The 27,539-nt window shown below is 35.5% G+C and overlaps 1 protein-coding gene across 5 annotated transcripts in view; it reads left to right on the plus strand.

Annotated features, from left to right (window-relative positions):
- The window catches only part of RBM26 (RNA binding motif protein 26), a 52,450-nt gene that overhangs the window by 17,607 nt on the left and 7,304 nt on the right, over positions 1 to 27,539 (plus strand). For 2 of the 5 annotated variants that reach the window (XM_042029594.1, XM_042029596.1), the window contains exons 7-20: positions 684 to 923; positions 2,408 to 2,575; positions 2,925 to 3,065; positions 4,099 to 4,210; positions 4,973 to 5,132; positions 6,524 to 6,688; positions 10,154 to 10,285; positions 11,290 to 11,361; positions 14,502 to 14,630; positions 16,786 to 16,860; positions 17,502 to 17,672; positions 21,398 to 21,502; positions 24,021 to 24,230; positions 25,899 to 25,985. In XM_042029594.1, the coding sequence (XP_041885528.1) occupies positions 684 to 923; positions 2,408 to 2,575; positions 2,925 to 3,065; positions 4,099 to 4,210; positions 4,973 to 5,132; positions 6,524 to 6,688; positions 10,154 to 10,285; positions 11,290 to 11,361; positions 14,502 to 14,630; positions 16,786 to 16,860; positions 17,502 to 17,672; positions 21,398 to 21,502; positions 24,021 to 24,230; positions 25,899 to 25,985 (1,967 nt within the window). The remainder of the gene's footprint in view (positions 1 to 683; positions 924 to 2,407; positions 2,576 to 2,924; positions 3,066 to 4,098; positions 4,211 to 4,972; positions 5,133 to 6,523; positions 6,689 to 10,153; positions 10,286 to 11,289; positions 11,362 to 14,501; positions 14,631 to 16,785; positions 16,861 to 17,501; positions 17,673 to 21,397; positions 21,503 to 24,020; positions 24,231 to 25,898; positions 25,986 to 27,539) is intronic. The other 3 variants (XM_042029597.1, XM_042029598.1, XM_042029599.1) reach the window with 2 other exon arrangements.

Consider the following 27,539-nt stretch of genomic DNA (forward strand, 5'->3'; position numbering starts at 1 on the left):
CTGAGCATTCTTTTCTCCAGTCTGAACAGCCCCAGCTCTGTCAGCCCTTCCTCATAAGAGAGGTGCTTCAGGCTTCTAATGATTTTTGTGACCCTTCTCTGACCCGCTCCTATGTTTGACTTGTGTGTAAAAGAAAAGAAGTAAACATATATTAATTTTTATTTATATATAATTAATATTTACAAATGCATATGTTATATGTAAATAGCAATTTTTTATGTAATCACATTAAACTATGGCAAAAGCTTATAATGGTTCCTGAAATAATTGGAAAAGAGGAAAAAATGAGTCAATTTTCTCATGTTGGAATTTCATAATATTAACTTCTAACTTTTAGTAGGGCTTTCTCAATCCTAGTGTCTGCACTTCTTGCTTAGAAACAATGTTAATGTGATGACATCTAGGTTTTATTCTTTGCTTTCACCATTCATTATAATTCAGTGCAGAATTAGTTCTTCAAGAAGAATTGAACGCTTTTGTGTTAGCAGGTTTCTGCAAAGTCCCTGTGTGCTGACTGTTAAGAATAAAGTTAAATGGTCAATTTCATTTTCTAATCTAAGCTTCTGCTGGTATGTGAAGCTCTTATTTTACAAACTGCCGCATTACCCATTGACTGTCTCATATCTACCCTGAATCAAGCTACAGCTGTTGAATACTAACATCAGTTCTTTTTGATGTTTCAGAGAAGGGTTTCTGTATGAGAGGAGACATGTGCCCTTTTGATCATGGAAGCGATCCAGTAGTGGTAGAAGATGTGAATCTTCCTGGCATTCTGCCTTTTCCAGCACAACCCCCTGTTGTCGAAGGACCACCTCCTCCTGGACTTCCTCCCCCTCCACCAATTTTGAGTCCTCCTCCTGTTAACCTTAGACCTCCAGTACCACCACCAGGCCCCTTACCACCTAGCCTTCCACCTGTAACAGGTAATTTAAAAAGATTAAACCCCATTTTTTGTCAGAAAAGCCTGGATCTTACTTGAGTTGTAGGCAGTGCAAAAAGCTGTTTTGAAAAAGCTGAAGAATCCCAGCTGTATTTTAGAAAGTTGAACTATGCTCTACTATGGCATAGCTTACCTCAGAATTACTCTTTTTGATGATAATTGTTGCAGGCTTGGTTGTTGTAAAATTTTGCACACTAAATGTGACCCTTTAATATAGAATAATATTTTTATTGTATTTAAGCATAAGCATGACATGGCAAAATTCAATTCCTTGAGTATTACAGGAGAAGTTGTCCAAAATTGACTGCTGTTAGAGAAGAAGGGAAAATCCTGGAAACAACGGATACTTACTGTTTCATTTGTATTAATAGAGTAAAGATAATTAATGACAACATCAAATTTATACCTGAAAATACAATTTGGGATTAATTTTAAAACTAAACTTGTAAAGTAACTTAAGTAAAATTGTCCACTCTGTTTACTGTTTCACTGGAAAGTACTTCATCTGAAGCACTAAAAATTACATGGAGATTATGTGCGTGGCTGTCATTTATAAAGTAACTAAAGTTCAGTGCTCACTTGCCTTGTGTGGTTTAAGAGCTGTTTTCTTAGTTTTATGTGACTATTCCTTTCTCTCTTTTTTTTATTAACTTAGGTGTCCCACTTGGTAAACTTATTCAGGAGTAATTGATATTTGATATTGCTCAGAAGTTTCTTAAACTGTTTTAGTTTTCTGTTGATAGTATATTTAAGAAAGACATGAATGAATGTTTTTATTTCAGTCAAGATAGAATGTAACTTTCTCTGGGTTGGTCAGTTCTACCTTACATGCTATTTTCAGATCTGCTTGACGAGTTCAGATCACTTTATAACACTTTCCTGCTCTTGTCAATGATTAAACTGAAGATAGGGCTTGACTGCTTAGCTTTGGAAGTGTCACATTACCTGTTGTAAAAAAAGTCAAACCATCCAAACAAAAAAATCCCTCAATTTTAAGAAGAGTTCTATTAGTGTTGAAGGTTTCTTCTTGGGTGTTTGGAAAAATAATTTCAGTCACGTTAGTTATTGTCATCATAGAATATTTTTGTTATATTAAAAAATAGTTTTTTTATTTTAAAAATAGAATTTGATTATTTGATGAGTTTTTATCGCGCTTTAAAATGCTTTTATTGGTCAAGATGAATACTGGGCTAGCAATTAAATTTTGCTTGTAAAAATAAGGTGTTTGGAGAAATGTTAAATGATTTAAATGCTTTTCTCTCTAATCCAAGTTCTGAGTCATTTGCTGTTGGGGGTGGTTTCATGTGAATTTATGGTACAGCATCAAGTCTTGTAGATGTGCCATCTCAGCTCCTTTTATTCTTAAATCGCCTTAAAAGCATTTCAGATCAGTTTCCTTATGAGTAGAGTGTAATGAAAGTGTAGTGGATAATAAATGAATGTGGTGTTTTCCTTTGTTTTTGACAGGACCACCCCCTCCCCTTCCACCATTACAGCCTGCTGGCATGGATGCCCCCCCAAACTCAGCAACCAGCTCAGTTCCTACTGTTGTTACCACGGGTATTCATCACCAGCCGCCTCCTGCTCCACCCTCTCTTTTCACAGCAGGTGTAGTACTGAGGCTTTGCCCACAAGGTTTGCTAAATAGAATAACATTGATTCATATTATACTGTACTTTATAGAGTTTATAATGTCATAGTTTGGGAGAATAAGTTTGTATTGTATAGACTGTGACAGTAAATTAACATTCTTCTTTTCAGACTTAGTTCAAGATGGAAGTAAAATTTGCATATAAAGTGTGAATTTTGACTGGAGTGTAATATTTTCATTGTGTTTAAGCAGAAAACTTGGCACGACAGTTTTTTATGATAGTGGTTATACAACTCTTTTATTGTAACTCTATCTTGTAATTAAATACTATATTTGAAACCTTAGGGGTTTTAACTGCAATTTATTTTAATTAGAGAATTTCTTTGTTACCAGAAACGTATGACACAGATGGCTATAATCCAGAAGCTCCAAGTATAACAAATACTTCAAGACCTATGTATAGACATAGAGTACATGCCCAAAGACCAAATTTGATAGGACTCACATCAGGTGATATGGATCTACCACCCAGAGGTACGCTCTCAAAGCTGTACTTAGTTTAGCTGATTTTCTTATATTAATTCAGATTGAGGAACTTTTCGGAGAATGTAATACTGGAAAACATCACATTTTTCTAAAACCTTCTGGAATTAAGAGATGTTTAATTGAATAGGGAACTATGTCTATAATTGCTTTTTTACAGTGTGCATTTTTACAGGTAAAATGAAATCTCTTGCTAGAGTATTGCACAGTTTTCGCTTAGCTGTAGTAACTGGTCACTTTGTATGTCTTTTGTATAGAAAAATGTTAATGTTTCTGTAGTAGAATCTTAGGATGATTTTTGCTGCAGAGAAGAGAGAGTAATTTTTATCTGGTAGAAGTTTTATGCATGAGTAATCTTAACCTCGCAGTTCCTGTGGCCCTGAGAAGAAGCAGCAGCACACAAAATGAGAATGGAAGAGGGATAAAACCATTTTTAATGTGGTTTTTATTTGCATTTGTATGTATTTCTATTTAATCTTACTATGTTTCTGTTGGTGTATTTTCAGTGAGGAGTCCCCCAGTGTGATTCCTGTTCTTCAGCAAAAGTGACTCCTTTCCCACTCCATCCATAAATCTTGCTCCTAGGTGTTAGTGCCCTGGAGTACTTGTGCATTTCCTATCATGACCATTTTTGTGTGTGCCATCTAATAGTAGAATGGAGGTGTTAGCTGGAGTGGTGTGAGCTTCAGAATATTGCATGGGACATTGTGAATCATTGTGACTCAGAGTGCAGTCATCTTGAGGCAGATGCCTTCTGTCACACCTCTTTTGTTTTCTGTATGTGTGATGTTACAGTGTCAAAATGAGTGCTATTAGATATTTTGATCTGTCACAGCATCTGTTGATAGTTAAGAAGAAAAGTCTGTGACCAAGGTTTGATTCAGTCAGAAAAAGAATCACAGTAATTTCAAAATAAACAATTGTGCTTTTCAGTGCAAATTCAGTGTGAGCAGAATACTTTTTTACAATCAAATACACAGAAAATAAATTCTAAAAAAAGTAAAATCTTCTCATCTATTTACAGAAAAACCTCCTAATAAAAGTAGTATGAGAATAGTGGTAGATGCTGAATCCAGGAAAAGAACAATTGGTGCAGGGGATGGTGGAGTTCCTACAAAGAAGACTTGGTTTGACAAGTGAGTGACCGTTAACACAGTGTTGGCTTAATAGCTGGAATTTCATGAACCGCTTTACTGTAATCTGAAACATATGTGTATCTCTATGCATTACAAGAAAGTTAAACTGTGAGTACACTGGTGGTACTAAAATAAATCACGCTCTAGTGTGATCTGTATTTGACTGTCTTCTATCAGAGGCAGTATTACAGATGGATGAAGTTGTTTTGGATGATACTAAGATCTATTCTTTGAAAGTTGGCACAATCTAAGAAACAGGGGAGCTGCAGGATGATAGTTGTTAGAAATAACAGATTTTAGTTGTGAAATGTGAATTTTATCATTGCTGTTTTGATTTGAGTTGCCAGGTATGTTGCTGAGAAAAAAACAGTGTGCAAGGTTAGAAGGGATTTTAAGAGATAGCAGGAGAGCCCTGAAGTAATAGTAATTTGAATCAGTAGTGGGGAAATTTCGTGCAATAGCTAAGAAATAGTTTTTGGAGAGAAGCAATATGGAAGTCAGGAGTTACTGACATGAGAAAATAAGTGTGAATTATCTCACAGATTTATGTGCTGGGGTATGCTGAGAGTATTAGTGGGGAAGACGGCAGGTGTGTATGGGTGTGTGTCCTGTACTCTCCTTCACTTTTCTAAAATTGCATTATTTTTTAAGTCTGTAGATCTTTGTGTCTCATACACACAGGCTTCTGTGTTAGCATATAGAGTTTAACATTGTGTTTACTGGTTTGCTATGGATTTCTGGCTTGATTTTTATTTGTTGCAGGCAAAATTTTAACAGAACGAATAGTCCAGGTTTCCAGAAGAAGGTGCAGTTTGGAAATGAAAATACAAAACTTGAATTGCGAAAAGTTCCCCCAGAACTTAACAATATCAGCAAACTTAATGAGCACTTCAGTAAGTTTGGAAACTTAGTCAACTTGCAGGTGAGAGTCAACAAAGAGAAACCAGTGTGCTTTGGTGTAAAGACAGTGGTAGTTGCCAGCAGCAGAATGCCAGTTGGTTTTTTCCTGGTTCCCTGAAACTCTTCATTATTTTCCTAACTTGTTTATTAAACAAGATCTCATTGTTTTTAATTACATTGCCATTGAAGAAGCAGAAATGAAATGTTCTAGTCATTTTTTAGATTTTGAAAAAATGTGTTCCTCAGAGGTAAGACTTTTAAGATACATTGTTTAAAACATTGAAAATTGATTGCGCATGGGTTTTTCTCAGCCGTTTTCTCCAGTTTGGATCTGTGATCATAAACCCTCTGTGTTTTCAGAGATAAATTGTAAATACAGAATACCTGTATTTCTCATCCAGAAAGCAGTCCCTGTGATATAATTGCCTTCTAGTCCCACAGTAGTGATAGTTTGTTAAAATTATTTTGTGGTTTATTGGAGTTGCACAATACACAATTAAAGAGAGAGGAAAGTGATGAAAGAACTAGGGCCTGACTTAGGCTGATGTTACATATTGCAGGCTGCACGTGTAATGTCAGTATTTCATACCCAGTCTCTAAGCTACTCAGTGTGACCTTTCACCGTGCTTCATCATCAAAAAGTTTCAGATGCTACCTTGCATTTATCTAAACCCTTTCTTGTTTGCACTGAGGGCTGGAATGAAGAGGTGTAACAATGTTTTTGTGCGTACTGATACCGTACGGAATAAATCTTCTGTGCCTGTCTGAACACTGGAGGGATTTTAAATCTCTCTTGATTGCTATTAAATATTTTTTCAGCCTTTCTGTAATTTACCTAAGAATATGGGTGTATTAGCAGGCAGTATTACTCATTAAGGCAAGTAAAATACGGATGTGTATAGAGAGACACATAGATAAGCATATGGAGATTGCAAACTATGCTCTTCTTGGAAAGAGTATAATCTGGGCTTTTGAAGCTAAAATAATATATTAATGCTCAAAGGAGGAAAATCAAAATGAACTTTGCTGTCTAGCTCTGATATTAAATAGGGACATTTACTATCTGACCCATGCATTTTTTGTAGTAATTTTCTTTACATTGTCGATGTTTCCTTTTGTCCTTCAAACGACTACTTATATTTGCAGACAGAAATACTGGTTGACTGGGGGTTTTGCTTTACTTTGTTTGTTTGAGGTTTTTTAACTATTCTTAAGGTTTATTAGCATAAAGTCAAGGTTGCTTTTGACACCAGGCCTTTTAAATGGACTCAAGAATGGGAAGTATTTATCTAATGACACATATTGGGTGTAAATGGTAAGCTTCTAAGCCTAGAACTAATTATTTAATGATCATCTAGACACAAATGAGAATCCTCTGTGTGGTAAGTTTTGTTCTTCCGTTTTAAATCTTAGGTTGCATATCAAGGTGATCCAGAAGGTGCCCTTATTCAGTTTGCCACACATGAGGAAGCAAAGAAAGCTATATCAAGTACAGAAGCAGTATTAAATAATCGTTTTATTAAAGTTTATTGGCATCGAGAAGGCAGCGCACCACAAATCCAGACTGCCACACAGAAGGTAGAGGATTTAAGTCTGTTCTAGCATATTATGTAAAATAGAATCTTGGAAGCATTTTTAAGAGAACGTTTATATCAAGTAAACGAAATCCTTTTGAAATAACGACTACTTCATATCAAGCATTTCCAAAACTCACTCTTCAGTTGTAAAATTTTTTACTTGATATATAAGGTTCAGGAGTTGATTAACAAGATGAGACTGAAGGTATTTATAGAAAGCCCTTCAGTGATTTTCGGTGAATTCCACTCTGTTATCACCTCAAGCAAGATTTGGTGTAGCTCTCTGCTGAATAACATCTGTTTTGCTTTGATTAGTATAGGCTTTTTTATTTCTTCTGGTGAGCATAAGAAAGGCAGCAGAGTTACATTTCTTTTCTTGAAAAATGATCTCCATTTTCTTCCAAAAGGTGCTGGTTTTCCCTCTTTCCTATTCCCTTTCCTATTGAGCATGCATATTATTGTGGAAAGTAGCAGAAGAATTTGTTTTACACAGAGGTGCCTATGTGTATATACAAGTATATATACACATAGATCTAAGGACTTGAAAACAACAGTGGAAGAGGAGAACTTCATTAGAGAGACTAATTTTGTAGGAAGCGATCGGGGACATGTTTAATTAGGGAAGAAGTTGCCGATCTCTCTGATATCCAGGGTCAGTATGTCTGGGAGTGGATCGGAGGTGTATGACAAGAGGTCCAGACTGGATATGAAGCATTTCTTTACTGAGAGAGTGGTCAGCCAGTGAAACAGGTTTTCTAGAGAGGTGGTTGATGGCCCCAAGCTTGTCACTGTTTAAGAGGTATTTGGACAATGTCCTTAACAACGTGCTTTAACTTCTGGTCAAACCTGAAGTGACTAGGGAGTTGGACTAGATGATTGTTGCAGGTCCCTTACAACTAAAATACTCTAAATCTACATTTTTTGATTGAATTGCAGAGGAACACCTACTGGAAGTTGTCATGTTTGTAGCAGCACTGGCAACATTAAAAAAAAAAACAAACCAGCAATTACTGTTGTGAGGGGTAGATTTGTAACCTGTGTCAAGCTAAATCAGACTTTTCAGCAGTCATAGTGGCTGTACTCAAACAAGAGGAACCTTGGGTTCTCCCAGGCTCTGTGGGTTATTGAGTAGAGTCTTCTCAGTTAGCAGCTGGTGTAGCAAATCCTTCAGAATATTTGTGTATCCTGCTTTATTAGATTGGTGATCAGTGTGGAACAAGTTCTGCACCTCGAAGTATGAGACAGGCTCTGTAGAAGAATGGTCACTTGATTATATATGCTGGTATAATGTGTGAATGACTTGTTAGAGGATTCTTTCAATTGCTGCTCTGAGAATTCCTGCGGTCTCTTCATGTGTACTTCATCATCATTCAGAATCAGTGACCCAGTTTTCCATGGCAATCCTGCTGTACAGCATTTTACCCGTTTCCTTTCTCTCCTTCTTTTGTAACAAATGCCCTGATTTTTATCTACAAAAATTCGGTTTTAATGACATCCATCTTACTATTTTCCCAATTATCATCCTTTAGATTTTATAGATATCCTTGATGCTTCGTCCAAAGTAGTGCTGCTCAAAATGGTATTTATTTTCTAAGCTTGATTTCCATCTCAGCCAGAAGAGGGCAGTGGAGTATGCCATTTGCATTCCTGCAGACGTTCCCTCTTACTCAAAAGATAGCTTGGACTATGCTATCAGCTTATTTGCTGATGATGCTATCCAGAGTGTTATTGGAGTATTAACTCTGTATTTCCAAGCAAACATCCGATCTATATATTTGTTATTTTTAGCAGTCCCCTAATTTTTAGCCATCACACCACCTTTACTAAGTTAACCTTGCTGATCTTGCTGATTTGAGAATGAATTCCCTTAGTACTAGGGGCAGTATTAAGTGTTCTTGCCTCACCAAGAACAGCCATTCAGCACATGTCAGCAGACTGCAATTTGAAGTCTGTTATCAGTGACAGAAGGTACACAGTAACAAGAAAAACTTAAAACAGGAAATCAAAATTTTAAGTGCAAGGCTTCTGTGTTCTTCTACCCCAAAATATAACAGTTAACAAACTGTTGAGTCAGTAAACAGGTATTTTTTGTTCATAAGTCTTTCAGAAGCATGAATATTTATTTCTCTTTTCATTGAAATTAATATTTGCTATCATATCAGTTAGTAGTATGGAAATTTTATACTTCTTCATACACTATAAATATTTTTATTTTTGTCAAGATTTCTGTTGTGTTAATTAATTATGGGTTAATTAATTTCACCTGTATTTGTAATGGCTTCCAACCAGATTTTGTCTGCCAGGCACCAAAGACAGGCTTTTGAATTTTCTTCAATGTAAAGTCAATTGACTTTTAAGTTGTCCCTTCATCTGGTCCAGCACAATTGCTTAACCATTGCTATTTCATCAGCAGGATTACTTTGGAAAATTTTTGCTGCAGAATTTCTAAGAGGAGTGGAAGTACTTAGGTAAAGATGGTGGGAGTCAACCATAATAAATCATCAAACAAAAGGCTTCTGCCAGGAAGCAGAAACAGTATGCTTTCCACATCTGAGGCAGATAAAACAGGAAGTTCTGGGCTTAAAAGGCAGCACAAAGAGATTTAGGTTAAATATTAAAAAAATATTTTCTAATGCCTAAGCATACTGAAACATTTTTGCCTAGAGAGGTGACAGGACTTGTTTCATCAGAAATCTGTAAGAACGAGATAGATAGATAGATACTGTCAGTAATGGCATAACTGACTTTGCCCTACAGTGGAGAAATGGATTAGGTGACCTTCTGAGGGCTATAAATATGACAATAAGCTTGCTTGGAAGCATTTTTTTTGGTCTTAACTGTTGAATGGTTTTGTCAAAGAAAAAAAAGGAAAGCTGTTAGCTGTCAGGGTATCCATGGTAGGTTCAAAGATTATCTGCTCTATTTTCTTTTTCTTCAGTCTCATGACTGCATGTTTCTATAACCTTTTTTTTCCTATTTTGTCCAAGTTAAACATACAGGAGATGAAAAGTGACGTATCACTGTAAAAAGTGAAAGTCTTTGCCATACAAGTTTGTATTCTGTCTTTTCATAACTAAATGGTTGATGGTGAAAGAGTTGTGAGAGGAATCAGAAGACTTCTTTATTATATTTTATTTGGTTCTGACAGGTAGAGTTTAAGTTAGGCTGAATAAATGTAATTAATAGAAATAAATCAGAGTTGTTCGGTCACTTCTGTAAGCTGAAAGTGCATAATGGATATTATTGCCACTTGCACTGCACAAATATGCAGTATAACATAATAAATCTCGTGAAGAGGTAATTTTTCCCATCAGGTGAAAAAGCCTGAATTGAATGGTAGAAGGGAAGAAATGCAAATGGAAATGCCATTGCAGTAATTTCGTTATGTACTAACTGAATGACGCGTGTAGCAGCCTTCTGTTGTTAACCTTACGCTGTGCCTCTGGGGGCTGGGGCGGTGTTCCAGGTGATCCAGCCCTTAGTGCAGCAGCCCACTTTGCCTGTAGTGAAGCAGTCGGTGAAGGAGCGGCTCGGCCCGGTACCTCCGAGTAATATTGAACCCGCGGAAGCACAGGGTGCCAACACAGAAGTCGCTCAGGTTTGTGTTGTAGTGAGAAATTCAGTTGCCTGTTCTTCCTAGAGTAGGTTCTGTAGTGTATGAATGTACCAGTTACTGTTACTCCTATAGTGCAAGTGTGCATTTACTGCTTGCAAGTGCATCTGCTTATATTGTTAGTGGCGTTTTCGTGTTAAAAGTTTTCCTCAGTGCATTGACATTTGGCTTTTTTACCTGACATGGTACTAAATTTTTAAGTATCATAGCTTTTTACATAGTTTAAAAAGAAAAACTGAAAGGCTCTGAAATTGTTTCAGTATTGTTGTGTTACATTGCTGGTGTCAGATTTCAGAATAAAGTGAGTTTCTATGCAAAGAACTAAAAGCTAATTTTTTTTTAACGTATATATATATTTTATCTGTTAAACACCTAAAACCATTAGAGAATGATGGTCTGTATCTAGAAGTGCTTTCAGGATTTGTACATCACCCCTCATACAAGGAAGAGTGTCGTGTCACCGCAGTACCAATGTGAATAATGACAGAATCTGGTGTGTTACTCCCATTAGAAATAGTCTTTAATGTTTTATTATATTTGCAACATTTCATTATTAGCATTATGCCACCGCTTTGGTTTTATTTCTGGAAAGGAAGACCAGCACAAATCATAACACATCTGTAGTTTAAATTCAAACAACTTTCTGCATTCGATGCAGATGCAATCTGCAAATAGCAGATTATAGAACACAAGAACTGTAGTGTATTTAAAAGGGCCTGTGCAGATAATCCTCTGCCAGCTAGCATGTCTTGGACCTCTTGCAAAAAGTACGTAGTATAATTTTTGATTCCAAATTTGGCTTCATATTTGTCTTACCCAATTTTAGATGTGTATTAATTGCAGAAGCAAATAATGAATTTTATCAACTGGTTGAATATTTTTCTTGTAATGTTGCTTAAAAGTCTATGGTTTTATTATTTAAGTATTTTTTCTAGATTGCTAATACTTGTAGTGTGCATTTGAACTATAATTTTGCTTTGTTTTCTTAGAATGTGACTAAATTATCTGTGAAGGATAGACTGGGTTTTGTGTCAAAGCCAGTTACTCCAACAACTGAAAAGGTAAGAAAATGTCTCATATTCTCTTCTCTCATATTTCAGTAGAATTAATTTTTTTATGGAACCCTTTGTGTGAATATTAAGTTTGTTTCATAACTATGAATAAAATAATTTGTTAAGGATTAGTTTTAGGTGGTATAATATATCAAAACTCAGCAGATGGCTAAATTATGATAAGAATAAGACATAATAGGACAAAAGCTGCTATTTTGTGGAGTTTGTTTAATATAGCAGGTTCCTTTTATTCAGTCATAAAAATAACTAGGTCTGTTCCATAATCCTGAGTTGTATAGAAGTATACAGAAATAAATTTTAAAACTAAATAAATTTTTATACCTCATATGAAACTATAGAAAGCAGTTCTATAAAAACGTGACTTTTCTTTTTAAGGGGTCTTCTGTGCCCCTTAAAAGGTGATGCTGTAAATATTTACCCTTTTATTTGGTTTTACAATTTGCAGTACTTGTGAAAAGATAAAGGTGGAAATTAATCAGTATAGAAAGGACAAAGAGAGGTAAGGTGGGAAAGGTGCATCTGAATTGTGATTATGAGCTATGTATTTTGGCCAGTGGTTCCAATTTTCAGAATACAAAGTTGTTGATGTGTTTACTATAGTAGCAAAGTTTGTAATGCATGTTTCCGGATCTATTTAGCACTTAAGGGACAGGCTTCCCCAATGTTTATAACATTCATTTGAGAAGACTTGTAGTAGAAAGACAGCAAGTATTACCCTGTAACAGGATTCCTCTGTCTAGGTATATATCTTGTCTATTGGGAGTTAGCTTGACCTGAAATAAATGAAGCATCCAGTGTATTTCCCCACATACATCCCCTCCCACCCCTTTTCAGTGTGATCAGTATGGCAGTTGATGGATTAAGTGGAATCTAACGGGTAAAATTCGCTCCAGAGATACCTAGCATACAAAGTTAACAATACTTGAAGTTGGTAATATTAGTTGTAATATTAGAGAATGGGTCTTTGTTTCATTTCAAGCCGAGCAGTCTGCCTAAATGCACTGATCTAGGCTTCTTAAATGTATTTTGTTGTTAATTTGATTAGTTCCATTCTTGGCACTCTAAATCTTGCTGTGTATACCTGAATTACATTTTACATACAAAATACATGCTTCAGCTTGCAGTTTGAGTGAAAATACTTTTTTTTCTTCATTCTGTAAAAGTTGAGCTATCCTGAAACATTTTTCTACAAAGAGTAAATTCATGCTAGAATGTTCTTCTGTTGTGTTGTCTTATAGTACAGATGTGATTTTGCTGGGCTGTTCACTAGATTTGCTGTGAAAAACAGCAGTTTCCTTTGACATTTTTAGTAGGTTTCTGAAACTTCATTTGACTTGTTTTTACCTACTGCTACCTCTTTACAAGGAAATACCTTGCTTAGTTTGCAGTCACTGTATTCTATAACCATTAGAAATTAAATGATTGACATCCACCAAAAAAACGAGGCATCATGTCCTAGATGGTTTTTTGTTCCTGATGGAGTGCGGGGGGGTTTGACAAGAGCTTTGCAATGAGAAAGGGGGATAGCTATTCCCAAAGAGCAGGAGAAAAAGGTGATAAAACAGTCATTATGAGGCATTTTAAGATCTGTATGGGGATGTACAGTTTGTGGACTTGTGAAGAGATTCATGCTATTCACACTATTCCTTCTCTTGAATAGTATGAAGCAATTTAGAAAACGTTAGTGTTGCTTTTGACCTGTCTGTATTGGTGCTGTGGCATCTTCCTTACATCTCCTACATAAAAGAGATGAGGAGGTGTGGTTTACTCTGCCCTGAAGACAGTTCAGGGCAAAAGGAATGTGTCAATATTTTTTGTCTTTGCTTGATCCTCTGTTTGTTTGTCTTGTAGCCTGTCCTAAAGCTACTTCGTAATAGAAATTGTATGATTGGAATATGCATACTTTAATGTTCTTTAATAAATTTAGAAAAAATCCTTCATCTTTGTAATGGCCTGCTTAGAGCATTTTGTACCACCTTTTATAGTACCCCATAATGTGCGTTGACTTGTTCTTTCTGTAGTTTTCTATGCACTGCATACTCTTGAAAACACTTTACTGTGGGAAGAAATATATAAATATCATACTGAAGTGCAAAGGATTTATATGAATCATTCCTGTTATAAATTCTTCTAATCGCTTGGTCTTTTCTGTCTTTGTTTCTTGTCTGTCTCTTTATTTTTCCTCCTGTTGGTGGACATTGTGTCTATTTTATGGAGTGCATGGTGACCCATAGAAAATCTGCATGCATCTTTTAGTTTTTTCACATACATAGAAAGTATTTTTAAACTCCTGGAAATCATACCAATTGCATAATTTCTGCTGTTTGTTAACAAGGTGGACAAGATCATGCCTATATTATCTCTAGGATATAGCTGTGGAGTTTTCAATACTAGCATCCCCAAAATATACTTTAAGGAACATACTAAGAAAACAAAATAGTTGAAATCTTCAGGTATTGTGGAGATGTGCATAGTATGTTTTAGAGAGATTGTAAAGCAGTCATCAGTGTTCTCAGTAAGTCATGGAGAAAGTTCATTCCTCATTACAAATATAGGAAAGAGAACAGAGGGACATACGAGTCTCTTCTTTGCTGTATGATGTTGAAGCACATCCTTGTGCTTGAGTTACTTCTTGCTGATTGTGCAAGCTCTACTTGGCACCAACTGCATGTGAAAAGAAACTGTTGTCTCTACTTTGGACCTTAGTCTCTAAAATCATGTTGAACTTTTGCTTGGAAAATTCATGCAGCCATGAAATACTGTATTTGAGACTTCAAAACACAAAAGAAAAACAACAGTTATTCTTGCAAAAATCTCAATCTTCTGTTTCCTTAGTTATGCTCAAATACGTAAATATTTATGTATTTGAAACTTGGAAGTACATACAAAATCTCAGTGGAGAGGATTTATAAGATGATGTTTATAGCTTACATATCTGACGTGGTGCTGCCTCTTCAGAAATTGTTTAACTTCAACAACTCCAAATATAATTGCTACACCAAATTTTTATATTCCATATCATCAAAGGAGACAAAAGAAAAGATGCTTATATATTTTTAAGCACTCATGCGGGTTTTTTAAAAGACTGAAATTCACTGGCAAAAAAATAAAATGATTTCCTCCTATAGGTTTTATCTACTTCTACTGGCTTGACAAAAACTGTGTACAACCCTGCTGCTTTGAAGGCAGCACAGAAATCTTTGCCTGTTGTTTCCACTTCCGTGCTAGACTCTAATGAAGCACAGAAGAAAAAACAGGTAAATTAAATATGCTTCTTTATAAAATGGACCTAGGTTGGGAACTTGTGACCTAGAGATAGAGCACTATGTATATTCATCTCAAGAACATAGATGAAACTTGTTGCAAGATTAAATTCACTATGTTTTTTTCCCCTACATATTACAAGAAAATTCAGCATTGTCTTGTTATTTTTCAGTGTATGTTCAGGCAGTGTAAGCAGGTTTAAAACTGTAGAAATTCAAAATGTGACACACTTTTTCCTGGAATCAGAATCTACACGTTGAGGTATGACTTGTCTATTGTGAGTGAAAGGGAGTATAGTATAGTCACTGTACTGCTCTCTTAAACCTTTCTGGAACTGGCCTTTATTCTCAGTGTATTTCGTACTTGCGACCAAAATTGTTTCTTTGAGAGAACTGAGAATTTATGACTCTGCATTTTGTTGTTTCAAGCTATAGTTCTTCTGCACCAATTTTTATTTTTACCTAGTGCTAGGCTTTCTCTTTTCTGTTTATGTTAGAAAGGAAACGCAACAAAAATGTATTTGGCCTTAACAGGTCACTCAGTTATATTTTAGCTTGCTTAGAATTTTAAAGAGAGCCCAGAAAAGCTCCTTTTTCAAGTTTATTCTTATCACTTAGAAAAACTAAATCACAGGACATTTTTTGTCTTACTGTTTTTTAACCACAAGTTACGAATACAATAATACGTTAGGTCCAAACATAAGTGTTGAAATCAGTATAATTGTTAAACAAAAGATTCTGGTCAAATGCTAGTAAATTGCTGTAATTTATGTCTAATATAATTTGAACTAGCAGTTTGTAGCTGCATGTGAGTTTTGCCATTGGTCCAGACTTTAAGGAAAGCAGTTCTAATTTTGGAATTTCATATTTGTCCCCTAACATGTTTTTTACAATTAGTCTTTACCTTTCAAGTTAAGATGCTAAATGCCTGTAAAATGGCAAAAAACTTGTAATAAAATTGTTGACTCATCATAACAGCTGTAGAAGTTTTCTTGAGAAAAGACACTGAAGATGTGCCTAAGTGATTGGCTCTTTTATCATGTGATCTTGTGCTCCTTCCTGCCTTCAGAGATTTCTGTTACAATATACTAGTACTTGTGGAAAAACATGATTTTGTGGGACTCACTCCCTTCTTTTCCTCCTGTCTCCCTAGCTTTTTTTTTGCGTTCATCCCCTTACCTTCCTTTCCCTTCAGAATAATGATTGCACACTATATTGGAAAACTAACATTTCATGCAGCAGAATTTGTCAGTATTTGGGAAGACATACAGAAACTTGACTATTTATTTTTCTATGGCTGTTGTGCATTTACAGTCTTGTTGTGCATTTTTAGTCTTTGTATAAGATACTCCACTTGCAATCTGATCCCAGTTGATCCTCTTCTGCCTCCTCTACTATTATATTAAAGATGTTGATATCAAAGTTCTTAAGGGTTTTCTGCTGTCTGAGACTTCTATATTCTGTATTTGAGAACAAGAAGCAACTGCTTTCTCACAAGCACCATTAGTAGGCGCTGAGCACAGCAGGGGTGGCAACTCCTCCTGCTTCTCATTCCAAGTGCAATTATGTCACTTATTGATCAGTTTCAGTTCATTTTGATTTGCCCATTGCCTGTCAAGGTTCTGTTGTTGGCACATGGAGTAGCTGTACTTGTCACTTCCCAGTTAGAGTGTTCAGACACAAAAGAGGTGCTTTTCTTTGGGTGACACTTCAAGTTTAGAAAATAGAATGTGTTTTCTTTTTACTTGTAACAGTTTTGGAGACTGTGTTTTAATTGATGAACTTGATTTACAGTTGCTTTCAAGATAATTGTGCTTGCACATTTAAACACTTGCATGCTGTACCTCTTGAGGTAGTGTAATGTGTTGCCTTTCAGCTTTCAGTGGAGTTGTGTAAGGTGTTACTTTGTATGTGAGCAGTAATAAAGTCTTCCCAGCACAGATCTAACTAAGATAATTAGATCTTTCTTTAATTTGGTGATGTATTGTGTTCCAAAACATAGTTGGAAATATTAGTACCTTGCATTTCCTGTCACTAATTTTTTCCCTGTTATTGTAAGTTACTACTGTGTAGTTGCCAGGTATAGTATATTATTCTGGCATTATGTTTCAAAGTCTAGAAACTTTCTGTAATCTTTTTATGCTTCTAGGAAGCATTGCGACTTCAACAAGATGTGAGGAAAAAGAAGCAAGAAATCTTGGAGAAGCACATTGAAACACAGAAGGTAAAATATTAGCATTAAGACAGTCACCAATTCAGTTATAAAATCTCAGTTCAGTGTAAAATATTTCAGAATTTGTAAGAATGAACAAAGAAAGGGCCTATAAAATAAGCATTCTCTTAGAATGATATTATCATATTATTTTAAGTTTATAGTCTTAATCTAATTTGTCCTGTTGTTTTACTTAAAATAACCCTACAAGCTTATGCATTCTTATCCAATTTTAATTGATATTGCCTAATTTGGGAGCAAAATGCATATGTTTGGGAGAAAGGAACGCCTAAGTTCTGTTTGACAAGAGCAGGTGAGAATGATGTAGAAAATTATGCATGACTGCACTTAGGCTTAGGAAGAGGAAAAAAGCCAAAATGTCATTTAAGTTGAATAAAATTTTCAAATAATTCAAGTGTGTCAAGCAAATCTGTCCAAATGAATTGGAAATATCAGATATTCATTAGGAAACAAATCTGATATTCAAAGATTTTAATTTAATACAATCTGTTAAAAGTCCTATGTGTTGATTTGTAGGTTGCAGCAGAAGAACTGCAGTGGTTTTTTTTTCCATTAGTTATAATAACCACTGGAAAACAGATCTGTAATACTAGTTGCTGAGTAAAAAGACTTTTTTTTCCTGAACTGGACAGATGCTGATTTCAAAGCTGGAGAAGAATAAAGCCATGAAGTCCGAAGACAAAGCAGAAATCATGAAAACACTGGAAATTTTGACTAACAGCATTACCAAGTTAAAGGATGAATTAAAAGGTGTATCACCAGCAGGAGGAACTCCTTTAAAAAGCATGAAAACTAAAACTCAGGTACTCAAGTTTTGATCAGCTTTTTAATAGATGAATTCACATGTTTGTTTCAGAAGAATAAAAATATGTAGTCCAATCAGCAATATTCCAAACCCTAACTGGTTTAATTTTTAAGTCCTCTTTGAAGTGAGATTGGTTTTGCCTTCTTTTCAAAGGAACACAGTTAATTTTAAAACCATGCTGTTGTCTAAAAGCTGTATTTGCCGTTACACAGATACTGCATCATCTGGAAGATCAAAAAAACCAAATCAAAAGTGTTGTGATTCTTTCTTTTACTTTGTCCAATGCTTTGTGTATAGTCTATTGCTTTCTTACATTTTTAATAGAAATTATGAAAATAATATTTCTTACGCAAAAAGATTGTGGTTAGGCAGCACAAATACCTTCTGGTCAGGTTTAGTACACAAAACAAACGGTACCGGTACGTAATTTCCTGGGACTTTTTATGTCACTTTAATTTGTCTATATATTAACCTTTTAAGATTGAAGATTATACTGGTCAGTTTTCCTTTGATCTAGGTGCCCATATCTGGGTTTTCCTGTGAGAAGAGATTTTTCCTCTGCTATCATTCTTGTTGATACATGGCTGTTACCAGTTTACCAGCTGCCTAAAGATGCAGTTATATCACCTTTTTAAAATGGAATATCTTGCTTTTTATAGAAATATTTGTTCCTAAACTGATCACAGCCTTGAAAAGAAATACCAAAAAGAAATACTGAAATTACTTCTATGTACTCAACTGTAGCTTCTTATATAGATTTTAAGAAAAAATTGAAGCATGTATTTATCCTGATGGATAAATGGGCATAGGTTGTTAGGGTGGGCAGACAACAGAATAGGTTGCTGAGAGAAGTGGTGGAGTCACCATCCCCGTGGTGTTTAAGGCATCTGGATCAGGTGCTGGGTGATAGGGTTTAGTGGTTTAGGGTTAGGGTTTAGGGTTATAGTGGTAGTGCTGGCTTGAAGGTTGGACTTGATCTTAAAGGTCTCTTCCAACCTTGATGATTCTATGATTCTTGCTCCAGGTTTTTCCAGTCTCAGGATGTGAGATTGATGAAGGCAAGTCTTTCCAGTAAAGACTGAGGAGTAGGAGATATTGAGTACCTCCACTGTTTTTATGTCCTTTGTTGCTAGGTCCTCTTTAATGTTCAGCAGTCAGACCACATTTTTCACAGCACAGTGTTCCTCTTGCTGCTGATTGCTGTGTTAAAGCCCTTCTTGTTTTTCACCCCGTCTTGCCAGATTCAACTCTTCGTGGTCTTTAGCTTTCCAAACCAGTACCTGCATGCTCAGACAATTTCACTGTGTTCCTTTTGTGCTCCACCTCTTGTACATCTTGGCTTTGGATATAAGTTTTGTTAGAATCATCTTGTTCATCCAGGCGAGCATCCTGCCAACTTTATTTCCTGCGTGCTTTGGAACTTGGAGGATGCAATTCTTGAGAATCATGCTGCCTTTCCAGAAGATACCTAGACCCGTGGTATTCAAACAGGAGGCTTTTTCCAGCAGTCTGAAGAAGGCCTCATCTACTTTTACATTACTAGATAGTGTGTAGTACACACCCACTGCAATATCACCAGCATAGATCTGCCACCAGTCTTGACTCATAAACTTCCAGCTGGCTCATCATCTGTCCCCAGGCAGAGCTCTTTGTGTTCATACTGCACTCTCTAATGAAGAGCAACTCCTACTCCTTACCATCCTTGCTTGTCCTTAAGAGGCTCTGTCTGTCCACTGTACAACTCCACTCATGTCTGTTTTTCTATGTTATTTCTGTAGTCCCAGGGAGATTGTAGCCCTGTAACTACACACAGACATCCAGTGCCTTCGCTTTGTTTCACAAGTTTTGTGTATTAGTGTATAGGCTCTTTAGAGAGGCATTGATTTCCCAGAAAAGAAAGGAGATCTTGCCCCTGTGATGGTGATGTGTAGGCCATCCCTAATTTGTTGTATGGATTGGTGTGTTTATGTTTCAGGTGGTTCTTCTTCAGCCCAGTTTTGTTTATCTAGAGATCTTTTCTGCCTACATCACCCTTCGCTTGGGAGCCTGGTCCACCACTTCCTTATGTGATAGTTGTTTTTGCTAAGAAAAAGTGAGGCAATATACTAATTTTGAAGTTCTAATGAAGTTTTTGAGCTGCTTTTCCATTTCCTTTGTAATACAGAAAATGAAGAAACATTTTAAGTAAACCCACTTCATAGTAGACAAAGTATCCATTATCTGTGTGCAGTTTTGTTAACATTTGAAATAGCAAAACCAATCAGCCCCATCTGACTTTTGTGGAAGTGAGGATTTTACAGAGTCTTTGGTTAAAATCTACAACTTTGACAATTTTCTGAAAGACTTTGGTTTTGATTCTCTTGCATTTTTAAGTGTTTAAAACCTGGACAGCTCTGAAGAAGACTCTGAAGACATGAAAGATGAGGCCCATGTGACTGTGCCATTATCTTTACCTATTTTTGCTTCTTCCAGTTCATCAGATTACAAAAGGCTCTTCCCCCTTAATTGAGAAAACTTTGCTGCCCCTTGATGTGTCCTGAAGGAGGTATTTTCTTCTTCAGACTTGGCACAGCTCTGCAACAGAGAAGTCTTCATTAAGACCACTAATAATAAACGCAAAAGTCTTTATTACACCAGCGTCACTGGCTGCTCTGTGAGTGCTGACTGCTGGTCATTATTAAACTTCAGAAGCACTTCTTTGTCATGTCATTGATGTATTGCAACACAGTGGGATTTGAGAGAAGCACTGGTTCCAATTTTGAAAATTTAGAAAACCATTATACAAGAGATAATGGATTTTTTCCTGTGGTTGCTGTAGATAATCAGAAAATGGGGCTGAATGGACTTGAGGTTGAAGTTGCCAGTTGAATAATCCAGCTATTTTTCTTCTAAAGCTTCCAGGAAAAAAACAAAGAAACAAAACCACCTTTCTTTATCAGTGTTGATACTTGGTTTCCAGCTGTCACAAGTGCGAAACCTTCATCTCTTGACAGGCAGCCTTTGCAAACATTCCTTGCTGTTGTTTCGAATCAGTGGGTGTAAACGTAAACTGTTTCACAGTCCTCCATAGTTTTAGCCTTAATTTGTGATGTCACTGAAGTGTTTGGGTGCTGCTTCTTCCATTAAAAAGAAGAAAACAGAGGTTTCACTTTGGGTCAGAACTTCAGATTAAATTTTCATGGTCACATAAATCTTTCCCTGCACTTCAGTGGTTGCAGTGAACATGTCTTAATTTGGGTTCAGAGATACCTTTCAGTTTCATATATGTTTTCTGAACCTTATTAATTTTTTTTAACATACTGTGTCCTGGAGGGTAGATTCAGGTGCATCAGAGACCAGTCTTTTGTTAGCAAAGGTCTTGTTACTTTCTGTGTTTTTTCCACTGTGGTCTGAACAGAACTACCATTTGTGCTTTTGCATTATGACATTGTAATAAATTTAGACGCTTTTTCTCAGTACTTATTATAGATTTTTTTTATTCATTCATAGTTGTACAGCTTTTTAAAAAATTCTTTTTATCTCATCATCATAACCATATAATCTTGAATTTTTATTGTATGTATCTTGAGAAAAAATTAGGTTGTGCTTGGTTTGTTTTTGAAGGTGGAAACCCAGTGTAACAAGCAGTATACCTGAAAAGTTACAGCTTTTTATTGAACAATTGTTCCCTTAGTAGAGAATGTGAACTGTGGAACTTAATAATTTATCATAACAATTTCTTAGATGCAGAAAGAGTTACTAGATACTGAACTGGATTTATACAAGAAGATGCAAGCTGGGGAGGAAGTTACTGAATTAAGACGAAAATATACAGAACTACAGCTGGAAGTATGTTTGTCTCTTCTTTTGTAGCAATTAACTTTTAATCAAATATTTTCCTTTATGTTTATTAGCTTGTGTATTGTATTATGAACTGGTTTTAGCCAGAGTACAGTATTAAGTTGCATGTAGATGGAGACAATTAGCAATAATATTTTAAAAAAACACTTCCACTACTTCAGTGGAATTCAGAAATAGTGTTGTCCTTAATCGTGATTGCTAATCTGCTTAAATTCTGTAACTATTTAGATGACATATTTTATAGATGTGTGGTAGTAATGCTTTCTTGAGAACATGGAGTGTTTTTAAATTGTTGCCTGAAGGTCATTCTGTGTTTGGCACAGAAGAGTTAAAAAAACACTGCCTAATCTTCTATTCTTAAGTGTTAGCATCCTCTTAATGAGATTAATCAAAAAGCTTGAGGTGCCAAAAGTAATACTATTACAGTGTTGGTTTCAAGAGGATAACTTTAAAAAAACAAATAATGTTTCAAGAAGTATTCAGTGTATAGAAACACAATTTTTTCTTCAAGTACTTGCTTTTAAAAAGAAAATGGAGATGGCCGTAAAAAATTCTTCATATGTGTGTCTAATTTTGAGAAATTACGAATGCTGTGGGTGTTATTCTGTGTTATAGTGCACTTTCTTACCTATATGCTTGTGTAATACCTGCTTAAATCACCTGATAATCTTATCTCTTTTTACTGTTAAGCAGGTCTACTGTTTCGCTTAAATCGCTCTTGTCTTAATGAAGTTTGGTCATGTCTTGTGTATAACTGCCTATGAATGCAGTGCACATACGTGCGGCGAAGTTGCATTAAAACCTTACTTTAAAACTAAGTTGTTATGCAGATTTGGTAATTGTGAAAATAGTTTTGCTAATAAACCAAGCCAGTTAAATAGAGATGACACAAAAGTTAACAATATATTTTCTGATGGTGAGTAGTACTTTATAAGTGTACTGAAAGCTTGTTTATAAATTCTACATTTCAGAATATATGTGACTTAAATGACATGTAAAATATGAATAGAAAAGTAGGTGCACATTCAAAAAAAAGTTACGTCATAGCTGAGCACGCCAGTCCTACTCCAGTTCTCATAAAGTCTGTTTGTATTTTGAGTTGGTAAAAAAAGAGCTCTTTCAGGACAGTAATATTTAAATTATTTCTGAAGCCTTTAGCAAATACTAGCAGAAGTAGATGGAGAAAAACAGGTCATTGGTGATGTACACTTACATGTTTCAGGGAACAGCATGAAATATATCCCTTGTACAAATTACAAGAGGTGTATGGGGTTTTTTCCCCTTGATGTTTGTTTGATTCTTCAGTATTCTTAAAAATTCTTTAAAAAACAGTTTAATCACACATTGTGCTTCTGACTTTGACTCCCACAATATTTTATGTGTTGCTTCTTTGACTCATAACCTGTTTTTCTGTTCCAGGTGACCCTGCCTTTACTGAAAGAAAATCCAAATAGTTTACAGCTTGTTTGTTGAGTCAGCGTGCCCCAAATTATTCATTTAAACATTTTTAAATGTTTAAAAAAAAACACAACAAAGAACAAAACTAAAAAAACCCCAAACCACTCAGAATTTTGCTTATAAAAAAATAAAAAGCAAACCAGATACTATTGTAAAATTGTCTGAAGAATTTAACGTATAAAGCTTAAGAGATTGATCTCATGAGGGGTGTCACTGACATCCGTTAAAGTAGTGCCATCACTGTTTGGGTTGTAAATACTGTAGGATTTATTAAAAACATGATGATTTCATTTAATATTTGATTCACATGGCAGATTTATTTGCATTTGAAAAGATTTTTTTTCCCTGTTATAAACGTTGAAATTGGATACCTGTAAGTGGGGTTTTGAAACCTAGAGTAACTTTTGCAAATTATTTTTTAAATGACTGTCAGTGTCACTGCCCCTTTGATTGTTCTTGAAGAGTGTATGCCACTTCTTTAGAAGGGATACACACAGGTACTGTGGGAATGGATATTATTGAGTGTCTAGAGCCAAGTGTTCAGTGAATATTTTGTCTTGGGAGGGGCCCTTTAGAAGCCTTTGTTTCACATCTCACAGTTTTGTGGCCAAAAGCTCTTAAGCTGCATTAATTCTGGTCAGAATAAAAGTCTTGCCTGAACTTCAGAGACAAATTGATAAACAAAATAAAGAGACTAAGTAGTTAGACACCATATCAAGAAATTTTGGTAATGGAATTTCAGTTGTACTGCAGTTTCTTTTTCCTATGAGGAGTTAATCTTCACAGATAAGGGCTCTTTTGATACCTGGTTCTTGTTTCCTATTTCCATCCTATTATTGATCTGGTAATAATTAACTTTTAGTTAATTAGCTTCTGAATGTTATTTAAATGTTCACCTTCCGTTATTTTAAGACCTGCAAGCTGCTCTTTCTGGGGCTTTCTTGGGGATGTTATTTTAGGAAACATCAGAATATGTGTTTGTTAATTCTGTCTAAATATGTAGGGTGTGAATTTTAATCTCTCAATATGTTACGTATAAACATCTTAGGCTGCCAAGCGAGGGATTCTTTCTTCAGTTCGCGGTAGAGGGGTTCACGCGAGAGGTCGGGGTGCATCGCGTAGCAGAGGCAGAGGAATACGAGGCCGGGGCCGAGGCAGAGGAGTTCCTGTGCACGCAGTGGTGGATCATCGACCCAGGGCGTTGGAAATCTCTGCGTTTACCGAAAGCGACAGAGAAGATCTTCTGCCTCATTTTGCGGTATGTCACAATTTCACTTCTTTTTCCTTTGGATGACATTCTTCTGTTGAGTGACTTGCTTTCTCCTGATTCAGTTCATCTGGAAATATTATGTAGGAATGAATCTTTAGCATGATATGCAGAGGATGCATTAGGAAAAGGTAAAATAGGAAAATTACACTATTGCTTCAACTAGTTGTACCTGTAATCGCATACCATTTACAAGGCTGGGGTTTTTTTCTTAAAAAGAAAGAAAGTGGCTTGTCATATTTATTTGCTTAGGATATATGTAATTTTTTTACATATTTTTAGGTACAGAAAGGTAAAATAGCTGAAGGGATGGTGAGAACAAAGGTTGATTTATTGCCAAATTTTCGGTACCTGTAGTGTGTTTATCTTTGTTGAAGTATCTTAACAAGTGCTTAATGAAAATTTTCTTTGAGCATTTTTAGTGCTTTTCCCCAACTTTGAATTTAAGAGTCAGAGTGAAAATTGTGCAATTATATGTAGATCTTGAAAAGGCATCCAAACATTTCTGTCTATTCATGTACTTAAGCTTAAGAAGTCAGAGCTTTTTCTACTTTTTTTTTCTGTTTTCAGTCTAAAAAATGATAAAGTGATATACGTAATTTTTAGCAAATTTTTCTTTGCAAATATAATGGCGAAAAATCAACATAAATTTATAAAAGCCCTTATCCTCCATTTAAAAAAAAAAGTATAATAAAAGCAAGTTTGTTTATTTTGTGGAATAAATACTAAGAATATAATGTGACTCTCCATCTGTACCACCCTCCCCCTTGTTTGTTTGGGGTTTTTTCCCCAACATTTAATTGCAGTGGTCCTCTCTGAAAGGAGAAGTCCAGGAGCCAGTTTGTCCACTAAGTTCTACTCCATTCAGTGTACTTAATATTTCCTGTCAGGCAGTCATGCAAGAGGATTTTTAAAAAAAAAAAAAAAAAAAATCCAACAGGGACCTGTCTTTCTTTTTACAGGAAACTTAATATCTTTAACAAGCCAAAATATTCGTTAAAAAGGAACTTAATAATATGAGCAAATAAAATCTCATTCACAGTGTTAGTAGGATAACACTGAGAAGAAGATCAATTACTTAATTTTGCGGGTTGCAAGTTTGCTGTTTTAAACTTCCTCCAAATTCCACTGAAAATACTCTGAGCTGTATTTCTGTTTCTGTGGTATGATACCAAACTGTGCACATCAGCAGTGCAGTCCACTTGCACAGATGGGGTTTTTTGTTGGTCTTTGCAGCTTACAGTGATGGCAGCATCAAAGGTAGCAGTACCATAGTGGCCATTAGTGGAAGAGATGGCTCATGTTATTAAGATGTTGAAATACAGTTAAGTTTTGAAACTCTTTCTACAGTTCCTGACTCTTAAGAAATATTTCTTTGTGGAAGAGTTTTATAATAGGCTAGTGGAATCATATCTATCATAGTTTTACCTCATACCTGTAGGAATTGAGAAATCCAGAGACAAAAGCACTTCGGTGTTTTAGAAATGCGAGTACAAGTAACTGTATTCTTGGCTAAGACAAATACAATGGCATTAAGACTGTGAAATATACACTGTTCTAATGATCTACTTTTTTTTTGAGGGCGTTTGATTTAGGACTGCAGTTTTAGAGGTGGAGAACTATTTTACTAAACTTCTTTTAAAATTTATTTATCAAAAGCAATATGGTGAAATTGAAGATTGCCAGATAGACGACTCTTCTCTCCATGCGGTGATTACTTTTAAAACAAGAGCAGAAGCTGAAGCTGTGAGTATAGTCTTTCTTGAAAATACACTGCAGCATTGAACTACTTTCTGGTTATGTTACACTTCTGTATTTGATTAAATGTAATACTGCTAGCTATTTTAAATCTATTGATACAAAAGTTTTAATTAAACAACAATGTCAGAACTGTATAATACTGAATTAGTTAGGAATTTAAGAGTTTATAGCAAAGTGAAGTGTAGGATGTATGAGGGAAATTAAGAGAAACATTTAGGAATTGATGCTTAGATGTCTGGGTTTATCTGTTTAATTGCCAGGCTTTTTCACCTGAAGACTTGGTACCCTCATAGTCTTCCAGAAATTTCACTGACATCCTGCAGAGTGAACCTATATATTTGCTTTGGGATCAATTTTGTTTACCTTTGTCTGAAAACCTGTGGTAGTGTGAATGGGATTTGATCTGATTCTTTTTTTCCCCCTTTTTAGCATATTTTTTAGAAATTTATGAAATTACAGAAGCACAGAATTGCAGAAGTAACTTTTAGAAACCAAAATCCAGAGTTGACTTACATTATAATTCAGTATCATTACGTGTGGATCATTAGGACTTTATACATTTGGCTCAGCAGGACTCTTGCCTTACTTGGTCCATGGTATAGGCATTATGTGATCCTGAACAAAACAATGAATATAGTTGTTCTGCAAATGATTTTGTTTTCTTTAAAATCCTTGCATCACTGTTGGGAGGGAGTATTCCTGAAAATAGTAGGGACTCCAGAAAGAATGGATTCATATTTACAGTATGGTTGTATGGAAAGATTTCATTTTATGTTTATATTTTGCACAAATTTTATCTTGAGTTTACCTGAACACAGTTTTCATACCTGGCCAGGCTATTCTCTTGTTCATCTTGAGACGCCAGTGACCTGATTGACAGAAATAACTGCTATTTACAATGCAAATTAAGCCACTGAGGTCAATAGTTTTGAACACTTAGAGTATCATTTATGGTTAGATATTTTGAGATCCATGTGCCAAAGATGTTTTACAAAAACACAGAATTCTGTTTTGTTTGTGAAACTCTTAGCTATAGCAATGATGAGCACTAACTGTATGAGATAGTATTTATTCTGTAAAAAAGGAGGTACAATTAATGGTACATGGTGTATACTGACTGATAGGGTAAAAGAGTATTGTACAGCTGTACTGAAGGAACACAGTTCTACAGTGAACAAAAGTTCTGTTCAGAGATGAAAGCTGTTGTAATTAGTATACTCCCAAATGAATTGAATTAAAGTTGGGATTTTAGTTTTGGTGCTTCCTGGTATTGGGTACGTCTTCATGCAGCTTCATATTCTTTGACGTTGTAATTTACATAAGAAATACTCTTAAGTATAGAGAGAAACTTCTACTCCCCTGACAAGAAAAATAGGTCACCTAGAACAATAATCTGCTTTTATGGACTGTCCAAATAAAGTCTTTACTTCTCCCAGATGGAGTATGATTCATTGCAAGGATCTATTCAGTATCTGACTACAGATGCTTGTTTATCAGCAAAATACATATTAGAACACGTTTTGCCTAAAAATTGGCATG

Source organism: Corvus kubaryi, unplaced genomic scaffold (genome assembly GCF_017639235.1).
Source record: "Corvus kubaryi isolate FWS band 111438036 unplaced genomic scaffold, C.kubaryi_AGA036_p1.0 37328, whole genome shotgun sequence".
Lineage (NCBI taxonomy): Eukaryota > Metazoa > Chordata > Aves > Passeriformes > Corvidae > Corvus > Corvus kubaryi.